Here is a 26,266-nt window from a genome sequence, read left to right on the forward strand (position 1 = left end):
CAACGTCGCAGCCTGACTAATTGACAGACTCGACCTAGAACCCAGGCGCTTTTCAGCGACAGCCTCACACCTCCCTTCTGCCGTTGCATCATTAGCCGTCGAGTGAGAAGCAAGCAAGCACTATTCCTGGCTGCGCCTCAAACATCCGTACTCCGAACCTCTTCACATTTGGACCCCACCGACTCCCAGCGAGCTAGTCTCAGACATCAGAGCCGCGAGGTTCAATCCTTAGCTACAACAACACTCCGTGGTTGGCAGTGCCGGGTGCCGGTGGGTGAAGATACCCGCTGCATGCGACCTCACCTGCAGTTGTGTCTAGTTACACCACGCCAAATCCACTCCGCTTGACTTCTCTTCAGCTAGCCCTGGGCCTGTCGATTATAAGACTTGGGCTCCTTCTATATCTTCATCATCTCTACCTGCCTTGCGACTGCCTGTGTTCGTCGTAGACTCATTCATCCGTCTGTCCGTTCATCGATCGCAAAGTGGTGTGGCAGCTTCGCGCGGACGGAGCCACGAGAGATATACACGACCATGGCTCAGAATCAGGCTCAGCAGAATGTTATGAGGAGGTATGTTCGCTCGACGGCCGAAGTCTGGATCCTCGTGGCTAACAGGAGTCAACAGAAAACTCGTCATTATCGGCGACGGTGCCTGCGGCAAAACCTCACTATTATCAGTCTTCACTCTCGGCTATTTCCCAACCCACTACGTGCCGACCGTCTTCGAGAACTACGTCACAGATTGCCGCGTCGACGGCCGGTCAGTACAGCTGGCCTTATGGGACACAGCAGGTCAGGAAGACTACGAGAGACTGCGACCCCTAGCGTATGCGAAATCACATGTCATTCTCATCGGCTTTAGTGTCGACAGTCCAGACAGTCTAGAGAACGTACGGCATAAGTGGATCGAGGAAGCCCGTGAACGATGTCCAAATGTGCCTGTCATCTTGGTCGGTCTGAAGAAGGACTTGCGAGAAGATCCGATCGCAATCGAGGAGATGCGCAAGAAGAGTCTGAGGTTCGTCAGTCCCAGAGAAGGCGCAGAGATGGCCCAGCAATGCGGTGCGCGGAAATATCTCGAGTGCTCGAGTTTGACCGGTGAAGGAGTGGACGATGTCTTCGAGGCCGCAACCAGAGCTGCTCTTTTGACTTTCAACGGCAAACAAGGTGGAGGTGGATGCTGTGTCATTCTATGAGCTATGAGCTACCGTGATGGACAGCACCAGGCGACTAACATGCTGAGCTGGGCATTAATCGAAGAACATTCGATATCGTCCTGCCTTTAAGAATGGCGCACTCGGAGCTCAACTTTGATCTAACCATTATGGGTTTGAGAATGCCAGTCCGGCATGTACATACAGTACACTTCGCCCATATCATGCTTGTAATGCATGCCTAACGACCAATTTCTTACTGATACATTAGCGAATGGGCAACGACGAGGGATATTTCACGAGAGGCGTGGAGACCGCCGGCCATGTGATCGAAGATATGGGCGGCTTGGCGTCCTTGGAGAGAGAAAGACAAAAGTTGACAGCATTTCCTTGTTGTACATATATGTCCCATTGACCTTAATGCTTCGTTTCACGCGAGACTAGCCCATGTCTTCTGAGTGCGTTTGACCGAATCCAGATCCACCTCAAATCAGTATCGGTAGGAAGTGCGTCTAACGTCAACAGCCTTGTGTAGCCGTCACCAAAAGTGATGCTCTCCGAGCGTGTGGTTCGTCGCCAACCCATCGAGCCATCCAAAACCACTGGACAAAAGTCTCGAATTTGAGTCTCAACCCTGCCTTGTTCTGGAGCCTTGTCCCACCCGTTCTCCTGTATGGTATAGACGGGTGCTTCCCAAGTCAAGTGACCTCCTACAAGGCCGCTTCCTTTCTCCTCGCTCGCTCGCGTGCCTTGAGGGCCACGGTCCACCATCCACCAAGCTGCAGTATACCACCACCGTGATTCCCTCAAGCCTTTCACCCTTCTCTCCAACAACATCAATGCCTCTTCCACGCGTGATCCCAAATCTTAGCCTGCTTAGCCGACGCACCGGCACCGGCACCCTCCCCTTCACCCGCGCCCTCCCCCTCTCCACCACCCTCACTTTGCGTCCCGACGCCCAACCCGCCCGTACTCCCCACCCACTCGACCAACCCCCTCGCATACTCGATCGGTACGCCACCGCTTTTCCTCGCGCCGGACCCAACGTGACTGGACCCAAGACCCCACACGCCCGTCTTCATCTGCGCCTTGCGAAATAGTCGGCCCCCGTCGCCGGCGCCGAGGCGCAACTCCTCGTTCGCGTCCCTCATCGCGTTGTACTGTCTCTCCAGCTCCATTTCGCGGGCTTTCTTCACGTTGTGTCGGTACAGATTCCACGCGCGCGTGATCGTCCAGTGCCTCAGGTGTCTGTTTCGGGAGAAGCGGAGCGGTCGGGGCGTGAGGGTCGTGGGATGGTGGAGGAAGAAGCGGATCAGAGCTATGGGCCACAGTTAGTTGGAAACGTTGAACGTAGACGTGCCAGACCCGGTAAGGGGCCGTCAATTTCTTTCAGATGGGGAGGTAGATTCAAGACAAATCAAATCGAGTGGTGCTTCTGACGGGCACACAAGCAGAGGAGAGGAAGAGGGACAGACGCGGCTAAGGAGAGTGAAGGGAACACATACTTATCCGCCGGTCGGGTCTCGCGCCGCCGCGACTCCTCGCATTAGTGGCTGTGGTCGTCGAGAATGGGGACTTCGACAGTATACTTGCTCGGACTGCGGGTTGTGTTATCGAGCGTAGGGGTCCATGGGCAGGTGGTGCCCTCCGCAAAGCTGGCCGAAGTGGGATCTGGAAAACATTCGCCAATGCGGCTCGTAGGGAGGAGCCGTGCATCGTGGTTGTTCAGGCGCAGATGAGGGGGAGCGGCCTCTGCGATGACAGGTGTAAAGCGACGCCGCTGCGGGGGCCAGAACGATATCAGTTTCTTGGATGGGAGCCGTGAAAGAAAGCTGCATTGACCTCGAGGTCTGGTACGTATCAAACTTTCTGCAGTAAGGCTGAGCTTGGCGTGTTTGTGTGTTTCAGCCTTGCTGCCACTGGACTTTCTTAGCCGCGTCCGGTGAGCCGTCGGTCTAAAGGGGCGCAAAGTTCAACATGTGCCTGAGCATATTGTCTTATTGGGTATCTATCATTGAGTGAAGAAGACGCTGCCGATTCATCATAGCTCATCGTCTGCCCGGTCGCTTACGCCATTTCAACATCCATCGACAGTTTGGTAAGCCTTGCTGCAGTTCATATCATACCGAATACTTCTTCGTCTGCTTATCGAAGTTCATGATCCTCCTCTGACGATGCCCCTGCGCCAACTTCCATCTGCAGTACAGCATTATTGCATCCTTGAGCACAACAAACAGACAACCGCCAACCACACTTCTGCCCCACTTCGTCGCCAGCAGTCCTGGCCGACCATTTGTGTAGTTTCGGTACGTCAGCCATGATGTGGGTAGGGCAAAGCTGATCAGGTTGCCCATTCCTGCTGCGACCGCTGGGAACATTAACGCGCCAAGAATCGTCTGCCCGATACTGCCAGTTTCAATGAATTCTTGGCGCAATATTCGTTGGACGTGTTGGTTTTCTTGCTGCGGCTGTACTCCAGCTCCGTCATTAGCAGCACCTGCTGGGCCGCCCTCCTCATCTTCCTCTAAGGCTGCGCCATGATCGTTGATCTCGATTTCGACAAGCACGTCTCCTTCTTGCGCTTCTTGCTCCTGGAAATCCTGGGCATTCTCAGCTTGCACTTCACCTGGTTGCTGAACGTGCCCAGGCTGCACCTCTGCCAACCACTTTCTGTTAAGGTCACAGAAGGCCTTGTGATAGCACCAGTTGTAGAGTGACCTCATGGCGGGAATGCAGGCGAATACTGTAGTTGGTAAAGGGGGCCAGATGGTATAGTCAATGTCGAACTTGTCGGTGATTTGGGTGGAAAGTAGAATCAGGCTGCTGCCCGGTAAGGCGAAGTCGGCATAATCTGTCCGGGCCAGGATCAGGTTGATCGGTATGAGGCTGTACATCCAGGCAAAATCTGGACGCGAAGCGGTATATCTGAATATTCGATCCGCGTCATCGTGTCCAAACACCAAATAAACTGATTGAAATCCGTGAAACCACGCTCCAGCCCATAGAGAGCCGGCCAAAGACAGCCCTAAGCCAGGTAAGACAAACTTCCCGAGAGAACGATCGATAGTGCGAACGCTGTCTACCACATAACTTCTCGGTCTCGATATCTTGATCTCGGATTTGCATTGTGGGCATTGAATAGGCCCTGACTGTTTGTTCTTGTTCTTCGGGTTCTCCAGGTCGGCTACCCAGTCTAACAGGCATGCTTCGTGAGCTGTCAGACTGCAGGAGCATGGTGACCGCCAGACAGCAGGGTTATTAGGGTCATCTTCACTCTTGTCGCTCATGCATATCCAGCACTTTGGTCCGAATGTTGAGGCACGTGAGGGGGCTGGTGGTCGGGATTCTGACTCTTGGGGAGGATCCTCAAGCGGTGAGGAGGGATTGTCCAGCAGACTTGTATGAGAGTCTTCTGAACTCATTGTGAGGTTGGGGCCAGAGAAGAGGAGATGAGGCTCGGGTAAGTGAGCACCGATGCTAGATGGCGGACGTCTGCCCTAATTGAGAGTTAGACGGCGCACATCTGCTAAGCGTATCATGAAGCCCTAGAACGAGGGGCAAGATGCGATACAGGCACACTGGTTGGTTTCACTGGTGTAAGGTCAATCTGGGGAAGCGACGTGATATTGGATCAACAGGTTGCAGGTGTCCAGTGCCCTCAACCGCGAACGCGAAGACGTAATGGCTGCGTTGAGCTAGCCAATTGTGGTTAGACTGGATAGTACGAGGACCAGGCGGCAAGTGATTGTTTTCCTCGAACCTTTCCAGTTTCCAACGGCCAGCTTCCTTCTTAACTCCAAGTTCACTTTATTTAAGCTATCATTTCCTTCATTGTTGTGTCCAGAGGCTCGACAGGCACGCCACATGTACGTGGCACCTTCCCGCAAGCCTTTTACCACACACTCCTGTAGATCCATCATCGTATTGTCATCAGGCTGGCCGACAGCTGCTTTCCGACGTGTCCTTCGCCCGTTTCAGCTTGACGGCTCCTGACACTTCGGACACTCCAAGTCGACCAGCCGGTCGGATTTATGTGAGAACCCGATCAGGCCCTACAATGCGAGGCCTGACTTATGGTCACACTGCTTCAAAGGCTCAGCAGTATGCTCGCTGCAGTCAACGAAGCTTGGCCTGTTTGCCTTAGGTTGAAGGCCGTATGGCTTGGATCAACGTGTCGAGCTCCCCCGGTCAAGGACAACCATGGCCATGTTGTTGTAAACCGTCCACAGAGCACGGGACTTTCCTCCCGCTGCTGAATGCCTTGAGTGGGGATTTCGGACCACGCCGATCCTGCTTCCACCTGGCACCGACATACAGTGACCACGCCAGATATCTGTTGGTATCTGCTCAAGCAGAAGACACCTTACATTGTTCCAGAGCGTGTTTGAGCGTACTCACAAATCGGCTGTTACCATATATCGGCATACCCATGATCTTCGGAGCATAGCCTGTCCATCAACGGAGCTGCCCCGCGGTCAATGCCAGACCTTGACGTGCTAAAATGTGGAACTTGGCTTCATCGGCGTGTTCTCCATGTCGGAGCTAACCCCAGGCTGCTCAAGTAATAGTTGAGCATTCGGCTATGGAAGACGAATGACGAAGCAATGAAAGAAGTCGCGACCTGAGGCAGAGGAGGGAAGGTCACGCCGCCAGCCGATAAGCCTTCATAGCGCATGATCCAGCGACCTTGCTTGAACCAGTGTACGCGAATTTCGTGTTCAACGGCAAGAGTTTCAAGAGTAAGCCCCTGTCCGACGACTAGGGTGAGAGGGTAATGGGATGCGAACTCTCGTGTTAACATTGTTCCGCTCCGGAGTGACATCGGCGTGGGTGCCCCTCTTGTTTTCCGCTCTACGACCATGGGTTTTCCGCTTTCCAGCCAGGGCAGCCTGGACAATGTTAATTCGTCAATCCATCTATTGTGGCGCATGCTAGCAGACCTTGCTCACATAAAAACGAGAAAGTGCGGGAGACAAGTATACCCATCGTGTCTCTGTCAATACTCACCTCTCAGCTGGAGCACGCGACTCAGTTCGGCAGACGTCATAGCGACGAACAGCAACAGAGTGGATGAGAAAGACTATCAGCCGAAGTCCAAACCGCTGAGCACAGCCTTCCCACTCAACATGGCTGCACTCGTACCGAAGGTCGACAACCTCGATCATGTATATGCGGGAGCTGGCGAGGGCAACGACGTGCCCGCTGAGCTGCGACATCGCTTCAGAAATTTGATCACGACCTTCGGAGAGAAATACGGCCAGAAACCAGAATTTGTATCTCGAAGTCCTGGAAGGGTCAATATTATCGGTGAACATGTCGATTACTCGTTATACAACGTCCTGCCGGCTGCGGTCACAGTTGACGTACTCATCGCTGTCCGTGTCCTCCCACGCGATGGCGGAGCTGAGCCTATAATCAAGATTGCCAACGTCAACCCTGACAAATACCCCTCCAATGAATATACGATACCGAGCTCGGGAACAGTTGACGTCAATACGCAGAAGCACTCCTGGAGCAACTACTTCTTGGCTGGACTGAAAGGGTCAATGGAATATCTCCGAAAGCATTTCGGCGACTCTTTCGGACCCCGTGGCATGGAACTCCTCATCGACGGCAATGTCCCGGCCGGGGGCGGCCTCTCCAGTAGCGCAGCCTTCGTTTGCGCCTCTGCTCTGGCCGTAATGGCGGCGAATGGCCACGACATCTCGAAGCAGGACCTCCTAGACCTTTGCATAGTGTCAGAGCGCTCTGTCGGTGTCTTTTCTGGTGGTATGGATCAAGCGGCGTCCATATTCTCAGAGAGAGGGTTTCTGCTGTATTGCCGATTCTTCCCAACCTTCTCAGCAGAGAATGTCCCCATCCCGGTGTCCGACCCAGAAGTGACTTTTCTGGTAGCTCAGTCATTCGTCACCTCCGACAAGGCTGTAACGGCGCCGATACATTACAACCTCCGAGTCGTGGAATGTACCCTCGCAACTGTGGTACTGGCCAAGTTGCACGACATTCCTCTCGACCCAGACCAGAGCTCACTTGGATTCTGCCTGCGGAACTTTCAGGAAGAGATAATGAGAAAGGAAGGCCGCCTCGACGAACCCATGGCATCTCAAGTGGAATCGGTAATCGATATCATCAAGTCGAAGCTCGACAAGCAAAGCTATACAAGAGACGACATTGCGAACATCTTGGGCATTTCGGTCGAGGAACTAGAGAAGCAGTATATGTCCAAATTCCCGATCCGAGCGGAATCTTTCAAGCTGAGACAAAGAGCATTGCATGTTCTCGAAGAGGCTGGACGCGTGCTCAAATTCCGTGATACCTTGACGACGTCCGGAAAGCTGGATGAAGAGAAATTACGGTATCTCGGTGAGCTCATGAACGAGACGCAGGATTCGTGTCGGGACGTCTACGAGTGCTCATGTCCCGAGATCGACGAAATTTGCGCAATCGCGCACAAGGCTGGTGCTTATGGCACTCGACTGACAGGTGCTGGGTGGGGTGGCTGTACAGTCCACCTAGTGCCACAGCACAAGGTTGATGCTGTAACTGAAGCTCTCAAACAAGAGTACTACTACAAGAAGTTCCCTGACATCACCAAGGAGAAGCTTCAGGAGGCTATTGTCATTTCAAAACCCAGTCAGGGATCATCGTTGATTGTTGGTGCGGCCCTTGACCTATAGATCGGGCCACTTTGTGAAGACTACTGGCTGGCCTGACGGAAATAGATGGCAGGGGACATGGTACTCTAGAATCTTCCGGCACAGGATGTTGCTGGCAGGCAAATATACTTCCACGATAGGCACTCGTCGGGAGATGAGACCATCTTGTGAGGTGTGTGCCACGGAATTTCGAGGCACGGCCAATCGACGGTCCGAACAATCGCGTTTGACATCGGCCGTCCTTGATGCAGGCAATGGTGGCATCAAGAATCCAGTAACACGAGTCTTTTTCCAGTAAAGAACGATGGCTCCGGGTGCTAGATTGCGCCGACCAGTAAGGATTGCACCTTTCCATTGGTCATGGACTCCCTGTTCGGTGGAATCGTCTCGCATGTCTGGGGTCTTCGAAGGGCGTCGTGCCGGTGATAGTTCTTTTGGTATGGACCAGCAGTGCTAGACTTGTCGGCCTTCTGACAGCAGTGCATCGTTTGGATTATGCTGGCCTGGCCGTACTGTTGGGTGAGTAGCGTCTCCTGAGCGAGCCATGATGGCCATTGGAACGATTGATATCATTTGAATATAAGAGCATGTTCCACCCACCTGTCACAGAATAGCTCGTACGGAGCTGTGGAAAGTAAAGATTCCGTTTGCGGCATCAGACATAGGCTTTTCGAGCGGGCAGACGGTTTCAGTTAAGCAGTGACTGACTACAGTAAGGGGCAGAGATATTTTTGAACGTCGTCTATGAAACTTGTTTGAGGAGACACCGGCCTCGTTATCGATAGCATAGCGGACTCCACGTCTGAGGACGTCGGTAGGGATCACCGAAATGGGCTCTGGATGCGGAATTCCGCTATAGATATTCACGTGATCGCGCGTCATCCGCAAACGGGCCTTCGCGTCACACAGGGCGCAGATGAGCGAGAGGTACTCTCGATGTGTCATCCATTCGACCTTCTCGCCCACGCATGAGGCGTTGACGCGAATTTTCAGAATGACGCCAGGAGAACTGGCTGCCTTTGCCAGCACGGTGGGCGCGTTCTCCGCCGGTCAAATCGACCGACTATACCAGCTTGTTGTGGGACCCCGGGGTGGTGTTGGCGCATCCGCGCTCCGCGAGCAGTGGCGCTCTCTCGGACTCCAGGACGGCGGCAACAGCGTCGCTGGGGATGTCGCCGACGACTTATGCCTTGAGTTCATCATTGACGTCGCCGACACCGACCCGGACACCCCGCTGGAGTCCAAATTCTTTGAAATTCTAGACGCAGCTAACATTGCCTTGACCACCACCACCACCACCACGTCCTCTCCTCGACCATCCTCCGCATACTCCATCGAGTCCATCGACGAGAATGAACCGCTCTGGCGCCAGGCCGTCGTGCTCGACAACCGGAGATTGGTCTCCCAGGTCATAGATATCTGGCAGGATCGAGTCATCGAGCGTCGCGCCGCTTATGAGCAATATGAGGATCCCGAAGCCAATGCCGTTGCTGATAACCAATATCGAGACAAACTGGCCAAGAGGACAATCGATCACTGGCGCTCGCGTGTGCAGCATGTTAAAACCTTAGAAGCCATGGCAGCCGGCTTGCTCTTTCGGAGAGACGCGACAAGAACACTGACGGCATTGATACTCGCCGAGCGCGAGACTGTCTTTGTCCGAGAGCGGCAACGGCGATCAGCGGCCCGATTCCTCGCCATCTGGCGACAGAAGACCGCGCTGATCCGAGAGATGGAGGACCACGCCGACAACTTCCGCAACCTCCACGCAGCACAAAACGTCTTGGCCTGCCTCTCCGAGACACGTCAGCACCATGAAGAGGCCGAATGCCGCGCCGTCACGATCTACGAAGGCACCCTCGCACGGCGGGTCTTCAATCAATGGTTCGCACAGTCTCAAGCTATCTGTGTCAACCATGAGCGTGCGGAGGCCGCGGCCGACTATTTCGCCGCGAAACACGCCTTCCAAAAGCTCCGCGCGAGAGCTCAATCTCGACTGGCCCAGAAAGAGATCACTCAAGCGCGCATCCACCTCCTCTGCCTCAAGTACTTCCGAAAATGGAGACTGGCCGTCCGAGACATCAAAGAGGCCAAATACAACGCGGCCTACAAGACGATGCGTCGCAAAGTCAAAGAAAACATCGCGAGAGCCTCACTGACCATCTGGAGAGAAAAGATGCGGCGCGTCAGAGCGATGCACGCCACCGCGGACGAGATTCTGGCGCAAAAGCAAGGAGAAAACGCCAGAAAGATGGCTCACAGTGCGATAGTCGCAATGTATCGACACACTGAAGAAACGCGACGGGCCGAGAGCCTAGCAGACGAATTCTACCACCAGACGTTGGTTCGACGGCTCGGGATTTTCGGTGCGCACTGGCTCGTGCCCGCCAGACAGATTTTGGCAAATCAGCGCGTCGCCGACGAGTACCGCGCCACGAGACTGGCCACATACACATTGAGCGCGCTGAGGACGATGCGGAACTACGCCTTTCGAGCGAAGAGACTGGAAGAAGACGCCGACACGCTCCGCCAACGTAACGAGAAGAAACGCGCTCTGGCGTTCTTGCACAGATGGAGACAGGCTGCCGTGCGAGCTCAAGAGGATGGAGGAGCCGCAGTGGAGAATTCTCTGGTGCCAGCGACGCCCGCGGCTCGACGAAGCCAATTGCTCGCATCCACCACGCCGGCATACACGCCTGGTACGGGCCTGTTTGGTGCCACTGGTCGCACGATCGACGAAGAGCAAGACGAAGCCGAAGAGGAAGAGGAAGAGGTAGATGAGCCGGATGAGGTCCGGGCGTCATGACTTGCTGCAGGAGACTCAATGTGACAATGAGCTTATGAACATGAATATGATACCCAGCGGATGCCACATACTGTATATGATGGATAGATACCCCAGACAGTTGCTATAGATGGACTTGGCTGTAAAACAGACGCACGTACAGCATGCATACATGGGTGAACCCCAACAATGGCATCTCCGCGCTCTGCAGACATGGGGTTTCACTTTCTGGATTTGATTCGAGGACAACATCTTCACTGAGGTCAGGCCGCATAGCGGGATGGCATTACTTTTCATGATGTCCCCTGCCTGGCACGACGTACGTCTACTGTCTTCGGGGCGGAGCTCCTACGGTGCAGATATCCGACCGACACCGCGACGCGAATGTAACGACCCCGGTGCATACCGCCGCTGCATGTGGAAGTGTAAGACCTCATTTAGCGCCTTCCACCTATAGGTGGTTCTTTTGCTCTGGTCTGAAGGACTCACAGTACGTTTAATATTTTTGAGGGTCCGATAGATCGACGAATCCGGGTGGTGTCCGCTATCTCGTACCCATGCTGATGATGAGTTCCTTCCTGAAAGGGTTGTACCATTACCTAAGCCCAGCCAGGGTTTCTAGCGGGGTCAGGCGTGGACAGGGGTAAGCGTCGACTTCGTTCCCACTGTGGTAACTAGGGCCGACCATGGCCGACCCTACACTGGGTCGCTGATCTGACAGTGCTCGGTATTGCAGTATTGTGTAACACGAGTCGTCGCGCTCATGACGCGGGCAGCGCACACCCGTCGAGCCATCAACAGTCGCTCGTGCAACTCGCTCTGCAGAAATGGGGAATCCACAACTGTCATATGGGGGTGGGTGGCTGTGAGAGGCTAACGTGCGTGACCCCGACGATGAGCGGCTGGGGGGCCCTTATCTGTATATACGTGCAGACGGAGCCCAATCCAGGAGTACTCTTTCTCGAGTCCGGTGAGAATTATGCCGAACCAAGTGTCGGACTATCTTTGGCAAAGACCCACAGGTAGGTATGTTGAGAAAGGGATAAGCACCTACACAGTATCGTTGCATAAGTCTAGTCAGCCGGTGAGGTTGCGGCCGGAGGTCCAGTCAGCGATTAGGGGGCCGTACCTGAGGCTTGTCGTGTCTGAGGGATAAATACAATGAGAAAGAAGAGAACTGGAGGACTTGCAATATCATTCCCTCGTCAGCGGAACTGAGAAGACACCATGGTTCAAATCGGCGCAATGCAAGGCCTGGTCGCCACTGTTGCTGTACTGACAGTAGCAGTGCTTGTGTACCGATTGGCCATTTCCAACCAACGCCTCAAAAGCAGCCATCCGCTTCCACCTGGTCCTAAACCACGCATGCTCATCGGGAACATCCCAGACCTCCCACCTGCAGGCGCGAAAGAATGGCTCCATTGGCTTAGGCTCAAAGAGCAGTATGGTCCCATCAGCTCGCTGTCGGTACTTGGGCAGAGCATAATCATCATCAGTGACTACAAGATTGCCGTCGACTTGATGGAGAAGCGCTCGGCCTTCACTTCCTCTCGGCCGACTCTCGAGTTCGGTTCCAAGCTCTGTGGTTGGGAGAGAGGACTCGCGATGATGCCGTACTCTCCCAAGGTGCGTGCCTATCGAAAGGCACTCCACGCTGTGCTCGGGACTCACTCCGCAATCGACCCGTTCCGACCACTGATTGAGTTGGAGACGCGCCGGTTTCTGCTCCGAGTCCTCGAGAAGCCCGAAGACGTTTTGCAGTCGATACGTACCCAGGCAGGCGCCATCATTTTGAAGATCGGCTACGATTATACCGTTGAGCCTCACGGGCATGACCCTTTGGTCGACCTGGCCGATAAAGCTCTCGATCAATTCTCCAAGGCCTGTGCACCAGGTGCATGGATGGTAGATGTCATTCCCACGTTGAAATTTTTGCCAGAGTGGTTGCCTGGTGCAGGGTTCAAGCGCACAGCACGCCAATGGAAGACTACCCTTCATTCCGTGGCAGACAAACCGTATGCATTCGTGGAGAGGCAGCTCAAGAAGGGCGAAGCCGAGCCATCATACCTCTCCAAGCTGATCGAAAGCGAGAAGGGTACATTAACTCCTGAGGCTGACGAGATTGCTCGCTGGTCAGCCTTTGCATTGTACACTGGCGGTGCCGACACGACTGTGTCTTCGATGTCGTGTTTCGTCCTCGCAATGGCGTTGTACCCGGAAGCACAGAAGAAGGCGCAGGCAGAGATCGATGCTTTCGTCGGCACGTCACGCCTACCCACGTTCAAAGATCGCGCATCTCTGCCATATGTTGACGCTCTGATCAAAGAAGTCCTCCGCTGGCACCCCGTGGGTCCCATGGGTGTGCCTCACTTGACGACGAAAGCAGAGGTGTACAATGACTACCTGATCCCAGAGAACAGTCTGCTCATTCCAAACATATGGGCCATGCTGCACGATCCAGCGGTCTACCATCAGCCCGATGTCTTCAACCCTTCGCGATACCTCGATGATTGCGCTGAGCCTGATCCATACAATATGTCATTCGGCTTCGGACGAAGAATTTGTCCTGGAAAGCTCTTCGCCGATTCCACTCTTTTTTCAACGATCGCGAGTTTCCTGGCAGTATTTCAGGTAAGGAAATGCAGAGACGTCAGTGGAAAGGAGATCGAGCCCGAAGTCGATTTCCTGCCCGGGATCATCAGCCATCCGAAGCCGTTCAAATGTGACATCAAGCCGAGGTCGGCGGAGCACGAGAGACTGATCAAGAGTGTTGAGGTTGAGCATCCGTGGCCAGAACATGGGGATGCAAAGTACCTGGACTCGGAGATAGCGTAGTCAAGCGGACAGTGAGTGGATTGATCTTCTGGGAGATTGAGAGTGCTTCAAGTTACCATGTATCTCCAGTGGGAGACGGAGGCAGCGATAGATTGTGCAGAAGGACTCGGGCTGCATGACTGGGTAAGACGGGAATAACATGCAAATAGTTGCGAGGGGAGCAATATCGACATGGAGTGCATGGCAAGTCAATTCAAAGTGAAAGAGAAAAGAGCACGACCTGAAGTTTTCAACCCTTTTTTGTGATTCTCTGACTTTACTCTCACCTCACCTCACCTTCACCCTCACCTCACCACATAAAGTGTCAAGCACGATCGAGCTGACTCCGAACGGTAGATCTCGCGTCAACTCTTCCTCCTTGCGCTGATCGCATTATTGTAGTAGCCGTAACTCCTGGTGACTCTGAACCATCCACCCAACACGAGTCGTATATGGCAAAGTCCTCCACATGATCCCAGCCTCCCCTAAATCCCTCACATGCTCAAGGAACTGGTTGCAGCACATCCAAACTCTCTCCCACAGGCCCTTCCCGATCGTATCCTATTCCGACTCCTCTGTCTCTCGCAACAATCAGCTTCTAAGCCAAGATCACCTCTCAAAGATCCCTCTGCGAAGTCTACCGTCCTCTGTCTCCCTCTACAAGCAGCTACTAAGCCAAATTCTCCTCTCAAAGATCCATCCGCCACCTGCCTCCTCAGTCGACCCCAGATTGTAACCAACTCCAGCTGCAACCAGTTCCCATCCAGGCCACCATCAGATCCTCGACTCCGAAATGGATGCGCAAACCGGACCTTGAATGCCGACAAGAGGTTGTCATGACAGCCAGCTTCCCACACTGGATTTGCGAACTTGCTCGGATGTGACCAATCCAGAGCAAGAACACACTATGGTCAACCTTCCCTGTCTCAGACCAAGATGAAGCCACGTCCCCTGCTCTTCAACAGGATCGGCACCTTGTCGGATATGGCGGGTCCGAACAAGACACCCTATGATCTTCACTTGTCTTTCCAGTGCACCACAAAAGCCTGAGAGTCTTTCAGTAAGGGCTACCACCATGGTGTATGGCTTCGGGGACCTACCTCACCACCACTACCACCGCCATCGCCATTGCCACCACTCCACCATCTCCACACAGCTAGAGGTATGTCAGCGCTAACTACGACATGTTGGACTCGTTAGGGAGGCTTACCACCTTAGAACCACGATCGGACCCAAGAAGCCACCTTCGTGACTGCAGTGTCGAGTATCTGTCCGCAACAAGCAAAGAAGCCGGGGGAGGCCGCGGGCTCCAATGCCGTATAATGTCTGAAGGCGGGCTCGGTGCGGAAGCAGATGACACTGCCAGTCGGCGAATCCGGGACTGGCGATTCGGAGACGTCACCAGGAGTATACACGGAGTCGAAGCTGTCCTCAACGACACCGGTATCTGGATCAAACTCTGCCGGGGTGTTGTCATCGCCAAAAAGAGACTATCTGCTGGGACTATCGGTAACAAAGTCGCCAGGGGGTGATTTTCGGTCACTTGGAGACGCAGAGGGAGGCTTCCGGGTGCCCGCAGCCTTCATGGCACCTAGGAACTGCTGGAACAGAGCCTGGGGGAAACTTGACTCAAAGGGGCCGGTGTGAGAAGCGTTGTTGTCGTCATCCTCCTTACCGGTGTGGACTTGTCGGACTCTGGGACCATCGGTGGTCAAGTCACCAGAGCAGGGGGATTGTTGACCGGCTGAATGGGCGAGACAGCCTGGCACATCACAGACCCATGGTAGGTCTGGACGGGCTGACGCCGGAGACAGTGGCGAAGGAGGTGACGAGTTGGCCGAACCCTGAAGAATGGCCAGGATCTGCTGGGGCAGTGGATGTGGTGCAGTGGCCTCCTGGGGAGTACTCTGAGTATCCTGAGTACTGACGGAGGACTGTTGGCTGGGACTGCACCAACATCGACTGACAGTGTCGCCAGGAGAGGAACCAAAAGATAGGGCGGAAGAAGCCGACGGGAACTTGTCGCTCGAACTGGTGGCGCGACTTCCAGTGGAATGCTGGAAGCGTGAGCCCTTGGTGACGCGGACACGGCGCACACTGTTGACAGAAGGGTTCGTTGGAATCGCTGGCAGTTGAGGGTGAAGCTCCTCCCGCTGGACCGATGGCGTCCGAGGGAACGGTGGGAGCTATATTGGCACCGTGAGTATATGTTACAATATCTGGTTGTAAGAGACGTACCTTGGCCACATGGCTAATCTGGTGCGGTGAGAGTAAGACAGGAGGCAGGCGGAGCAGCTCTTGGACAGAAAGCCCTCCGGTGTACTTAACCCTCGTTGGCTGGAGGACGGTGCTCGTGGTGGCCAATGTGCTGCGCTTGGCGACTAGGGGGAACACCGGCCGGATTGTCTTGACCGCAGGCGGCGAGAAAGAGATGGGAGGAAACCGGCTAATATCCCGAATAGTAAGCCTCCCGGGGCGGCCGAGCCTTGTTGGCAGGAGAAGGCGCCGATGTGAATTGATCGGAGGCGGCGGGGATACAACACGCCTCTGTGATACTCGGTTAGTCGGACGGACTGCAAAAACAGGAGGGCACTCACGCGGCATGGCGTCTCTGGACTCGGCGCTCGACGGTAATGGAAGGGCACGAACTCGGTCGGGGACACAGGTTCGATCTGATACTGTCGACGACGTCGGGGAGAATCGGCGGCTCGAAGCTATCGACCGGGATACTTGACGAGGGGAGTGTAGGCAGAAGGAAGAGGACGAGAAGGGGGAGAGGGAGGAGAGAATCGTGGAGAAGAAGGGCCGAAGCCGAAGATCGAGTTTCTGGATCGGGTGGGAGACCGATGGAAATCACCTGCTCGAATGTTTAGCGTGTCACATGAAGACGAAGTGTAGATATCGCCAGCCCAGCACCACTTCCCTAATGCTGGGCCAGAGTATGAGAAACCACTGTTGCTGCTTGACATTGTGATGAGAGCTGAGCACAGAGTATGGGAAGGAAGAAGAAAGGAAACACGAGGAGGAAGGAGCGAAGAAGATGTTTTGTGTACGCGCCAACTGGCAGGCGCGTCCGGTCCACTTCGCGCGCTGGTCCACCACAACAGAAGCATGCCAGTAAATGGAGGAGTCAACGTCATGAGGAATACGCTCCCAAACCACTGCTGAGACCAGGCCGCATTGAGTCCGTCCAATCGAGTTGAGCGATGACAACAGGCACGGTGGGCCAGACGTGAGATGCCAGGAAGTGACCTTGATCTTTCATGCGAACATGGCAGGATTATTGGCAGACTTTGAGGATACATCATGCGTATGTAGATAGGTGAAACTGCCGGTTTGCTGGTTTGAAGAAGCATAGTCATCGAGAGATCAGCCCGACGGTGGTGGCAGCACCACCATGATCGCGGTCTGGGGTCCAGCCACAGCAACAATGCCCTTCGGTTCGCAGTGTTCGGCTCTGATGTTGCATCCTGCAGAGCAGAACCAGCGTACAGTGCCACAATGAGCACCAGGCAATGGACCTCCATCTTCTTCAGCGGGCACCTCGTCCCCTGCGAGTCTCTTCTGCATGACATCGTCTCATCGCATATCGACGGGAAGATGCGACCACCAGTGCACGCGCCTGCCGCAGTTCTGTTCATTGCGATTCTTGCCCCTGTGAATAGGATATTTCTGTCAATCTCATTTCGACCTCACCTGGGTTCCTACCGATAACGTGTGGAAGCACTCCTCACAGATCAACCCCACGTCTGTACCATCATCGGAGCATTGTGCAAGACGTCTGCTAATCAATGAAGTGGGCGCAGCAAGAGATTGCTGAATGTTTCACTGTGCCCGACCAAGACAAACAGAGAGTGAAGTTGAAAACAGGTTTGAGTTTAGGAGAGACTCCGGGTACAGCACCCGACTTCGGAATCTTGCCGGCTCAAAGATCAAATCCCCACAGCGCAAATATCCTTTGCGACATCTGCCTCGTACTGGAGAGCAGCCCAGCGTAGGCTGTTTAACTGTTAGGACCCCGAAAGTCGCTCTAGTCTACAACGCGGAAGACGTTCGGTGAGTGATCACAATGTCGACACAACCACCCTGGCTAGAGGGCTATGCGACTGACCGTTATGACTGGGCGTGCATGAGCGCTCGACCGGCTTTCTGCCGACGCATTGGCATCGTTGAAAGCCTCTTCAATACCGATGGCACAGACTTCGAAGGCAGGGCGGATCTCACTATCCACCTGCACGTCGAGGCGCGGGCTTTTTTGTCTCTGGAGTCGCTGCAATCGCGAATTCGGCTTGTCTGGAGCATTATGCGGCAGAAGCATATCTTGCTCTCTAGTAGGGTGGCCACGCCATTCGAAGTGGTTTCGGGCTGTCTCCAGGATACTCCTTCAGATCGTTTCTACATCTATGAACCAAGTCAAAGCGTCGAATCAATGCGGCATGAGGCGAGTCAGCACATGGTCTTCGTTGGGGATCACTATCCGCATGTGGATGATTACGAGTTTTTCGTCCACACCCTCAACTCCAGCCGATGCATTGATGAGTTCAAAGCTTTGAGCAAGCTATATGTCTTGCCGGTCAAAGCCAACCAGGACGGCCTCTTTCGACTCCACTTCATGTTCATTGCTGGGCATGAAATAGTCGACGGCCTCACCTCGATGCGTTGGATGTCTGACTTTATCGACCTCCTAAACCGGTCAGAGGAGCAGCTCCTATCTGACGCTCGGCAGCTATGCGATACGTCGCCTATCGAAAGACTCCCGCCCGCACAGGAAAGTCTATACCCTCCCGTGTCTGGATCTCGCGCCCGACAGCGGTGGTCCTGGCTGCTTACTCGCATCCTCAGACATACTCGCCGACCTCCCCCTGCCTCCTTCCAGAATCCACTCCGACGGCAGACACGACTCACCACAGCCACTCCCCCGGAACCTAAATTCTCAAGAGTCCTCGACTACTCACGCAAACCGCCACTGAATACATATCCTCTACGCGCACTCCTCAGCAGCTCATCAACCAAGCGACTTTCTAGAATATGCCGTTCCGCAAGAATCAGCATTGGAAGTGGTTGTTTTGCTCTCGTTGCCATCGTGATGATGCTTCTTGAGGAGCAGCGCAACCCTTCCATCCCAGCACACGAACGCCTCCCCTTCGTCGGCTCCTTCCCAATCAACCCGCGCCCGTTCCTCCAGGGCGCGCCTACAACAGGAAAAGAAGACAGTCTGATGCTGGCATTCAGCGACGGCATCACACTCCCTTTCGTCCCCAGCAACCTCGATCTGGAAGGCCGGATACGCCTGCTCGGGAAACAAGCACACCGCCAACTCCGGCAGTACCAAAAGCGCCCGAGGAGCCTGGCGCAGGAAATCCACCTCGGCTCCCGGAGTCCCACTCAACTCATTCCCCAGCTGTACCTGAACACAATGGAGTATCTCGAGAGGAAAAGCAAACCTGACAGGAGACGCGGTTGGGCCATCCAAGGTGCGTACCCTGCCGGGACGGGTTCGCTGTCCACATGCGGAGTGAGCTCGGTCGGCGACCGTGGATCCATCATCTCGTCAGGCAAATACGACACGAGCAAACTCCCTCCCCGAGGCGAGGTGATAGCCGACTTTCGGAATCTGGAAACCACGGTGCGGGCGCGGGACGGGGAGTTCCTGGTCGGCGTCGTGGGAGATAAAGACCGCCTCAGACTGGGCGTCAGCTATGACGGATGTGCCATTGATCCAGACCTGGCGGACCAGTTCAAGACAATCATCGAGGGCATCCTGGATGAGCCAGAGGTGTCTGCATCAAAGCGAGGGGACGGGTCGGAAGATACAAGCAGGAAAGCAGACAACACCAACACAGAAGGCCCGCCTCAAATTAGGGAGTTGCGCCGGCTTTCCAGGCTTTAGACAGCAGGTTCATGAAAACGTGAAGAATGTGAAGAATGTTCTTATTGCGTTGAGTGCCGCGTGCTCATGTCTACTGTAGAAGACATTGCGAGTTGACTGACACTTTCAAGCTTTTGCCACACGCCTGCCTGTCCTGTCCAGAGGAGAACTTTTCCTAGTAAACACGACACAGCTGGACTCCCATGCATCCCATCCACTGTGGGCCACTCAAGGGCCAGCTGTGCTTTGCTTTTGCGATGAAACCCTCGTCTCCTCTGGTCTTATCTCCCACGCGAACAGCTGCAGAAGAGATAATGAGGGCTGATTCGGCCCCTCGTTCGAAACCACGAAAAAGAAAAGAATGCGTACGTTCGCCTATACAGATAGATTGGTGACCAGACCATACCCCATGCCCATCCATGCCTGGCCAGTATGTGGTGCGTGGTGAAGTGTCAAGAGTCAGAGTCATAGATGTCGCGTCACGTATCAGCGATCGATGGCCTGACCGGTGCTGCATGACGGATGGCTCTCCCGGTCCTTTCGTCACGGAAGATCGCGTCAACGATGGATGGCCTGACCGTTGTTTCATGATGGCTCTCCGTTCCTTTCGTCATGGAAGGTCGGCCCGCGATCAATGGCCTGACCGCTGCTTCATGACGGCTCTCCGCTCCTTTTCTTTGGCTGTGGTGGCAGGAAGAGTCAGCAAGATTCTTAAGTATTTAAAGGGAGATGGATCGCGAAAGCGAAGCAAGTCAATTTCTAGTATACGCATGCGTGGGACATACCTTCATCGTAGACCAAAAACTCATGCAGGCCCTTCCCGGCGGGTACCATCGGCAGGACGGGCACTTTTTTATCGGTAATGACTTCGAGCAGGGCCGGCCCGTCGCCAGACTCCTCGATCAACCACTTCAAGCTGGCCTCCACGTCGGCGGGCTTGAGACACCTGCGCGCCTGCACGCCCATGGCCTCTGCGAGCTTGACGAAATCGGGGTTCTTCTGGTGCGTGTGGGCGAACCGGTCCTCGTAGAAGAGCGACTGCCACTGCGTGACCATGCCTTGTTCCTCGTTGTTCAGCACAATTACTTTCACGCCAATCTGGAATTGGTTGGCCGTGCTCAACTCCGTGAGCGTCATGTTGAATGAGGCGTCGCCGTCGATGTCCACGACCAGGGCGTCCGGCTGGGCGACTTTGGCGCCAATCGCCGCAGGTAGGCCGTAGCCCATGGTCCCGAGACCGCCCGAGGTGATCATGGTTCTCGGGTGGCGCCACCGGAAATGCTGCGCCGTCCACATCTGATGCTGACCCACGCCAGTCGAGATGATGGTCTTGTCCTTCTTGTGGGCGGTCATATTGGACAGCTTCTCAATCAACGTCTGCGGCTTGATCAGGCCGTCGGGCGTTTCCTTCTCGTAGCTGTTCAAGGGGAATCGGGCCTTCCAGTCGTTGATCTGGGCGAACCATTCCGGTCGCTCCTTCACGGCCTTGACCTTGGGTACCAGTTCCGCCAGGTTAGCGGTTACGTCGCCCACAACTGCCTCCGTCGCTTGGACCACCTTGTTGATGTTCTTGGGCATAATTTCAAAGTGCACTATGCCTCCTCGCTTTTCGGCGGCGGCGGCCTTTGCTTGCGGTGCAAACTTGCTGACACTGAGCGTCACACGGTCGTCGAACCGCGCGCCGAGGGCGATGATGAGATCTGCTTCCTGCATCGCCATGTTTGCATACGCAGAACCGTGCATGCCGAGCATGTGTAGGGCCTTGGGGTCCAGCTCGTCAAACCCGCCGAGACCTTGAAGGGTCGTGGTTACAGGTATGCTGGCCTTGTCGGCCAGTTCTTTCAAGAGCTTGGGCCCATCAGGGGAGCCCAGAATACCCTGACCAGCATAGATGATCGGTTTCTTCGCAATGTCAATGAGTTGAGCCACGCGGGAGATGCTGCGGTCCAACTGTTTCTTCGACAGATCTCTTGCTGCCAAAGTGGCGGCTGAGGGATGCGCGGGCAGGGTCGATTGTGTGGGTATCGGTCTCCGCAGAATGCCGGCGGTCACATCTTTGGGCAAGTCGACAAGGACGGGACCAGGACGCCCCGAGGTTGCGATCTCGAAGGCCTCTTTTATCCGCATGGGCAGTTCGGCCACGTTCTTGACCAAGACGTTCCATTTCGTGCAGGGTCTTGATATGCCGACGACATCGGCTTCTTGGAAAGCGTCGGTGCCAATGGCACTCGTTACCACCTGGCCGCAGAACACGACCATGGGTGTGCCGTCTGAAAAGGCATCTTGCATAGGTGTTATAACATTGGTGGCGCCCGGACCGGAAGTCACAAGGACGACACCGGGTTTGCCCGAGGCTCGAGCGTAACCCTCTGCCATGTGACCCGCGCCCTGCTCGTGTTTGGGAAGGATAAATTCAAAGTGTTTCGAGTTGTAAATGGCGTCGAAAACTGGGAGGATGGCACCGCCAGGGTAGCCAAAGATATGTTTGACACCTTGCCGCAGCATCATTTCGTGGAAGATTTCTCCGCCACTGAGACCGACAAAGGAGTCGTCGAGCTCAGGCACTTGCCTGTTGATGAGAGGCGAGGGTTCATGTCGGCGGAAGTCGTGGTTGAAGGCGGGACTGGGAATGGGTCGGCTGCTTCTGCTCACGGTCAGTGCACATGACACATAGTGGTCCCATGCTCTCCAACATACTGTGCTTGTGCAGCCGCGGTCGTCGCAGGTCTTTTTGAGTTCTCGGGTGAGGGTTTTGATGATTTTCGGTAGGGTGAGAGAGCTGCTGCTGGAGCGGTGGAGGAAAACGGTTGTGAGCAAGAAGGTCTCCGTCGGGACATTGAGCGTATGGCGCTGGAGCCAGGCCGTATGGCCGTCATCTTGGTCGCCATGGTGCCTGGCAGGTCAACGTGGAAGAAAACAAGACAAGATCGCACGTACGGACTGAGAAAATAAGAAGCGCAAGAATTATGAGTCAGGTGGGTGTGAGTGTGGGTGTGAGTGCTTCGAGGTGCCGGAAGTGGGAGTGGCATGCGGCAACGACCTCAATCTGCCATTTTTGCCATTGATTTTGCGGAGAAGGAGGACAGACCAATCATGCCTCAGTGGGCGGGGCCGATGTCGCTCTTGGCGGCCTTCGAGACGAATCCAGAGCGTCGGCCACGCACCAACCACGTTTATTCTGTTGTCAATCCGCCACTGGTGTCATCGCAGCGGGAAATGCTTTCCTTATGGCCGGCAATATAGTCAAACATTCTACCACAGTATATTTTCGGGCCAGCCCTCGTCGGCGCCGCTCACTCACTATGCCCTTCGCCCAAATATCCGCAGCCTCTTGACACCTCCGTCAGGAATAATGGTCATCTTCACATGTGTCCAAACGTGGCCTTCGGGCGGCTCGGACACGACCAGCTGCTCGCCCTCGAACTCATGCTCGTGGTCCGCCTGACATGGCTGCTCGCCCTTGACCAGCTCCGTCCACTCTTCGCCGTCAGCATCAGGGTCAGCTTCTGTGCCCAGAGCCGCCTTTGCAACCTCGGTCGCCCACGCCTCGACTTTGACAGCACGGGGGAAGTTCCCTCGAAAGTCCTTGGTATCGACGACCACCTTGTCAATCTTCCGTCCCTTCAACCCTAGCTTGATGATAGCCCAGTCGGTGTGGCCCTTGACCCGGCTTCTCGCGGTCTCCCAACCATCACCCATATCCTTCCCCCGTCCAGGCAAGACCAAGTAATGCTTCCCCCCAAAATGCTGGTCCGAGCACGCAATGGCAACCCCGCCATTCAGCGCCGCTGCCAGGTCTTCTTGCGGCCTCTCCTCTCTGCCAGACGTCACGCTGGCGGGTAACGACGGGGGAACCACGGTGCCATAGACGCGTAACCGCGCGATCCCGCCGTCCGGATACTGCTTTAGCCGTAGATGCGTGAACTCCTTCCCCTGCACAGCCGGACCCGACACTTTCCAAGCCTGCCGCTGTGATGGGCCGCATTTACTGGGCGGCAGAATCTCGCCCCAGCCCTTGAAATCCTCCTTCTCGACCCCACTGCCTTCTTCCTCCTCCTCTTTGGTCAATGAGCACCCGTCCAGCCCTGCTAGCGGTGCCTCATTTCCGTTGAAGTACGCCGTATCCACTTCTACGGCGTCGATCCTGGCCACGCAGCCTAGCTTGATCACCACCCAGTCGTACTCTTTCGGATTATGCCGTCGCGTTTCCCACCCATCGTACCACGCGCCGGTGTGTACGAATACGCCGGGTTTGCGGATCGGAGGTGTCGGCGTGAGCAAGTTCGAGGCCGAGGCAAAGTATTCGTCCGAGAAGGAGAGGATCGACGCGCCGAGCACGGTCGTGGTTATGTTTGTGGAGGAGGAGAACGTCGTGTCTATCAGGGACGCGGGGATGGGTGTCACTGTGACGTTGGACGTTGATGATGTGCTCGAGGGTAAAGCTCGGTCGACCACAGTGTCGACGAGCGTGTGCGGTTGGATGTTGACCTCCATGATGGTCTGCCTATGCTGTACCTGGATTCAAGGACTGGTTTTGGATGAGATCAGTCAGGGTGTGGGCGGGGGAAAGAGGTTAAGAAGAGCAAGGATTTCTATGCTGCGCCCTAAAAGGACCAGCAGGGAATATGGACTCGAAAGCGGTGCGCAGGTTAAATTTTCTCGATATGCCAATCTGTTTACTCGATATAAACTGCAGGCGATGCCCGGTAACGGAGGAGGCCGACTGTACACAGTAGAGGAAATATTTCCCCCGCTCTCACGTTTGTCCCCCGCTTTCACGTGTGACTGAATGAGGGATCGATCTTGTGCTCGAAGTTACTCGAAGCCTTTGCAACCTCTCCTCCCCTTGGACGAGGCTGACGACTCCCGATGATGGCATCGCTGTGTATGTTATCGTGGAGTCTTGAGTCTTCGGGTGTTGGGGGCTTTCGAACCCAGATTTTGCTTGATAATGTGGACGCAGGAAAGGACTAATCCCCCCTTCTCCTCGTACCAACATCGTGTCCAACCCTTTCCCACCGATCCACTCTATCTAGTACCATGCTCTGCTGACATATCCTGAGCCGGCCTTGAACGCAAAACAGACGCTGACTCCTGGGTATCCGTGTCCCGTCGCGTACCATGGCTCCGGAAAACGCCCCAACAAGCCGACAAATGCCAGGTTTAATCATTCTCTCTATCCGAATTCCTTGCACCAAAGATTTTCCGCCGACATTCTCACAGTACCCAACACCAGCAACATCGGGCGCGCTAGACTCATCAGACGTGCGCAGTTGTTCAGCGCCAACAAAACAACTTCATACGCCTTCTTGCCCGCCTTTTTCGCTGGCCTTTTGCGCAGCCCTATCGCTTCTCTTCTTCTTTTTCCGGTCATCAACAGCATGTCTCCAACCCTCACCCCATACGGTCGTCGCCCACACGCCGACCGCAGTGATGATCAGAAAGCCCGTAGATATCGTGCTAAACCAGCCAACACCAATCGCCTCGATGGCTGGCAGACAGATGGCGGAACCCAGTGCAGCAAATGCATACCGAATCATGTAATTTCCCGCGACGACCTCTGCGGACATCCCCCTTGCTTGCATCACGTCCAGGCAGTACGTGTTGAGACTCGGGAAACAGAACAACTGTGCGACACCCTGGACAAACATGGCTGCCACTGGCAATGGCACGCCCCCCACTGCCTTCTCCACTGACCAGCCGTAGATGAGCATGCAAGCAGGGATAACACCGCCAATGAATGCATAGCACGACCGCAGGCGGTCCTCAGCAACACGGCGGTTCTTCTTGCGAATCCACTTCTTGACAATGTGATCAGCCCAACGTCCGCCAAAGAAGGTGCCCAACAGGTACCCACAGCCTGGGGCAATGTAGAAAAGACCTGACTGGATCGGTGACGTGAGATGGAAACGTGGGTTAAGCACAAAGCGAATCGGCGTAAGCAGCGAATACATATTGAACACTAGGGAGCTCGACGCCAGGCCCGCGATGATCAAGTTTGGGTAGGAGAAGAGCAGTATCGAGACGCGGAGAGGCGACACCCAGTGCAAGACGTGGAGTGTCCGTTGCTTCCGTGATAACTCCCGAAGTTCATCGATCTTCTTCTTGGGGATCGTCTCCGGCAGTAAGAAAATGACCATTATCGCCGCGAGCCCTCCGAGCGCGGATTGCAACCAGAAAATGTCTCTCCACGACCGGAATGTCACGATGATGCCGCCGATGAAAGGCCCAAAGGCGGGTCCAATGAGCGTCCCCGACAAGAACCAACTCAGCGCCGTAGCTCGTTCCGTTGGGGTGTAGATGTCCCCGAGGCAAGACGTCCCGACGATGAGGAAGGCAGTCCCTTGGTATGCTGTGAGGACTCGGAAGATGAAGTACGAAGCCAGGTTGGGGGCAAGAGCCGTGCCAATGCTGAAGGCAAAGAACAGGATTGCTGTGATGATGCAGCACCATCGACGGCCATAGATGCTTGAGATTGGACCCCACAGGCTCGGCGACAGACCCATGAAGATAAGGTAAAGCGCATTGGACAAGTTGATGATACTGCCATTGGTGTTATAGGTTGCTGCCACTTCAGGGATGGCTGCGAGGATGGTGGTAGAGGAAATAGGTGCGAGAAAACCGCATAACGACAAGACGCAGGTGATGACGATTTTTCGTCGTTCACTGAAGCGTTCATATTGAGCAGCGTTTGCCTCAACATATGAGCTGTCACGGGTAGGAACGCCTTGAATCTCGTGTGCGGAGACCGTCGAACGTATGCGTGCTAGATCTGGCTTCTCACCCTTGAGTCGGTCTTTCGTCTCGGACGTCGGCGTCCTCTCGAGATCAAGCACACCGGACTGGTAGGAACGCGATGAAGCAGGACGGATCTCGGCGGTGCCGTGGTCATCTTGGATGTTGTCATGGTGAAGCTCGCCTGTCATTGTGTATTCGAGTCGCGAAGTAGTTGCAGGTCGGGTATCATTGCTTGAAATGAGCGACTC

At 55.0% G+C, this 26,266-nt stretch overlaps 11 protein-coding genes across 11 annotated transcripts; 5 read left to right on the top strand and 6 right to left on the bottom strand.

The window, feature by feature from the left end:
• Nucleotides 1–574: 574 nt before the first annotated feature.
• A1O7_07777 (GTP-binding protein rho2) lies at nucleotides 575–1,198 on the top strand (the record flags this gene model as incomplete). Its single annotated transcript, XM_007761773.1, has 1 exon — nucleotides 575–1,198. One exon carries the CDS (start codon nucleotides 575–577, stop codon nucleotides 1,196–1,198), a length of 624 nt encoding a protein of 207 aa, XP_007759963.1.
• A 794-nt stretch (nucleotides 1,199–1,992) lies between these two features.
• On the bottom strand, nucleotides 1,993–2,872 carry A1O7_07778 (uncharacterized protein; the record flags this gene model as incomplete). Its single annotated transcript, XM_007761774.1, has 2 exons — nucleotides 1,993–2,474; nucleotides 2,662–2,872. 2 exons carry the CDS (start codon nucleotides 2,870–2,872, stop codon nucleotides 1,993–1,995), a joined length of 693 nt encoding a protein of 230 aa, XP_007759964.1.
• A 404-nt stretch (nucleotides 2,873–3,276) lies between these two features.
• On the bottom strand, nucleotides 3,277–4,578 carry A1O7_07779 (uncharacterized protein; the record flags this gene model as incomplete). The annotated part of the gene is made up of 1 exon (XM_007761775.1): nucleotides 3,277–4,578. One exon carries the CDS (start codon nucleotides 4,576–4,578, stop codon nucleotides 3,277–3,279), a length of 1,302 nt encoding a protein of 433 aa, XP_007759965.1.
• A 1,704-nt stretch (nucleotides 4,579–6,282) lies between these two features.
• On the top strand, nucleotides 6,283–7,833 carry A1O7_07780 (galactokinase; the record flags this gene model as incomplete). Its single annotated transcript, XM_007761776.1, has 1 exon — nucleotides 6,283–7,833. One exon carries the CDS (start codon nucleotides 6,283–6,285, stop codon nucleotides 7,831–7,833), a length of 1,551 nt encoding a protein of 516 aa, XP_007759966.1.
• Nucleotides 7,834–8,806: 973 nt separating this feature from the next.
• Nucleotides 8,807–10,618, top strand: A1O7_07781 (uncharacterized protein; the record flags this gene model as incomplete). Its single annotated transcript, XM_007761777.1, has 1 exon — nucleotides 8,807–10,618. The coding sequence occupies one exon, from the start codon at nucleotides 8,807–8,809 to the stop codon at nucleotides 10,616–10,618; it is 1,812 nt and encodes a 603-aa protein (XP_007759967.1).
• A 1,206-nt stretch (nucleotides 10,619–11,824) lies between these two features.
• A1O7_07782 (uncharacterized protein) lies at nucleotides 11,825–13,432 on the top strand (the record flags this gene model as incomplete). The annotated part of the gene is made up of 1 exon (XM_007761778.1): nucleotides 11,825–13,432. One exon carries the CDS (start codon nucleotides 11,825–11,827, stop codon nucleotides 13,430–13,432), a length of 1,608 nt encoding a protein of 535 aa, XP_007759968.1.
• Nucleotides 13,433–14,625: 1,193 nt separating this feature from the next.
• On the bottom strand, nucleotides 14,626–16,015 carry A1O7_07783 (uncharacterized protein; the record flags this gene model as incomplete). Its single annotated transcript, XM_007761779.1, has 3 exons — nucleotides 14,626–14,870; nucleotides 14,916–15,597; nucleotides 15,650–16,015. 3 exons carry the CDS (start codon nucleotides 16,013–16,015, stop codon nucleotides 14,626–14,628), a joined length of 1,293 nt encoding a protein of 430 aa, XP_007759969.1.
• A 1,465-nt stretch (nucleotides 16,016–17,480) lies between these two features.
• A1O7_07784 (uncharacterized protein) lies at nucleotides 17,481–19,301 on the top strand (the record flags this gene model as incomplete). Its single annotated transcript, XM_007761780.1, has 1 exon — nucleotides 17,481–19,301. The coding sequence occupies one exon, from the start codon at nucleotides 17,481–17,483 to the stop codon at nucleotides 19,299–19,301; it is 1,821 nt and encodes a 606-aa protein (XP_007759970.1).
• A 610-nt stretch (nucleotides 19,302–19,911) lies between these two features.
• A1O7_07785 (acetolactate synthase I/II/III large subunit) lies at nucleotides 19,912–22,168 on the bottom strand (the record flags this gene model as incomplete). Its single annotated transcript, XM_007761781.1, has 3 exons — nucleotides 19,912–19,961; nucleotides 20,066–21,924; nucleotides 21,978–22,168. The coding sequence occupies 3 exons, from the start codon at nucleotides 22,166–22,168 to the stop codon at nucleotides 19,912–19,914; spliced, it is 2,100 nt and encodes a 699-aa protein (XP_007759971.1).
• Nucleotides 22,169–22,580: 412 nt separating this feature from the next.
• On the bottom strand, nucleotides 22,581–23,774 carry A1O7_07786 (allantoicase; the record flags this gene model as incomplete). The annotated part of the gene is made up of 1 exon (XM_007761782.1): nucleotides 22,581–23,774. The coding sequence occupies one exon, from the start codon at nucleotides 23,772–23,774 to the stop codon at nucleotides 22,581–22,583; it is 1,194 nt and encodes a 397-aa protein (XP_007759972.1).
• Nucleotides 23,775–24,577: 803 nt separating this feature from the next.
• A1O7_07787 (uncharacterized protein) lies at nucleotides 24,578–26,206 on the bottom strand (the record flags this gene model as incomplete). The annotated part of the gene is made up of 1 exon (XM_007761783.1): nucleotides 24,578–26,206. One exon carries the CDS (start codon nucleotides 26,204–26,206, stop codon nucleotides 24,578–24,580), a length of 1,629 nt encoding a protein of 542 aa, XP_007759973.1.
• Between the last annotated feature and the right edge of the window lie 60 nt (nucleotides 26,207–26,266).

The sequence above is a fragment of the Cladophialophora yegresii genome (assembly GCF_000585515.1).
Source record: "Cladophialophora yegresii CBS 114405 chromosome Unknown aczIN-supercont1.5, whole genome shotgun sequence".
NCBI classification, from domain to species: Eukaryota; Fungi; Ascomycota; class Eurotiomycetes; order Chaetothyriales; family Herpotrichiellaceae; genus Cladophialophora; species Cladophialophora yegresii.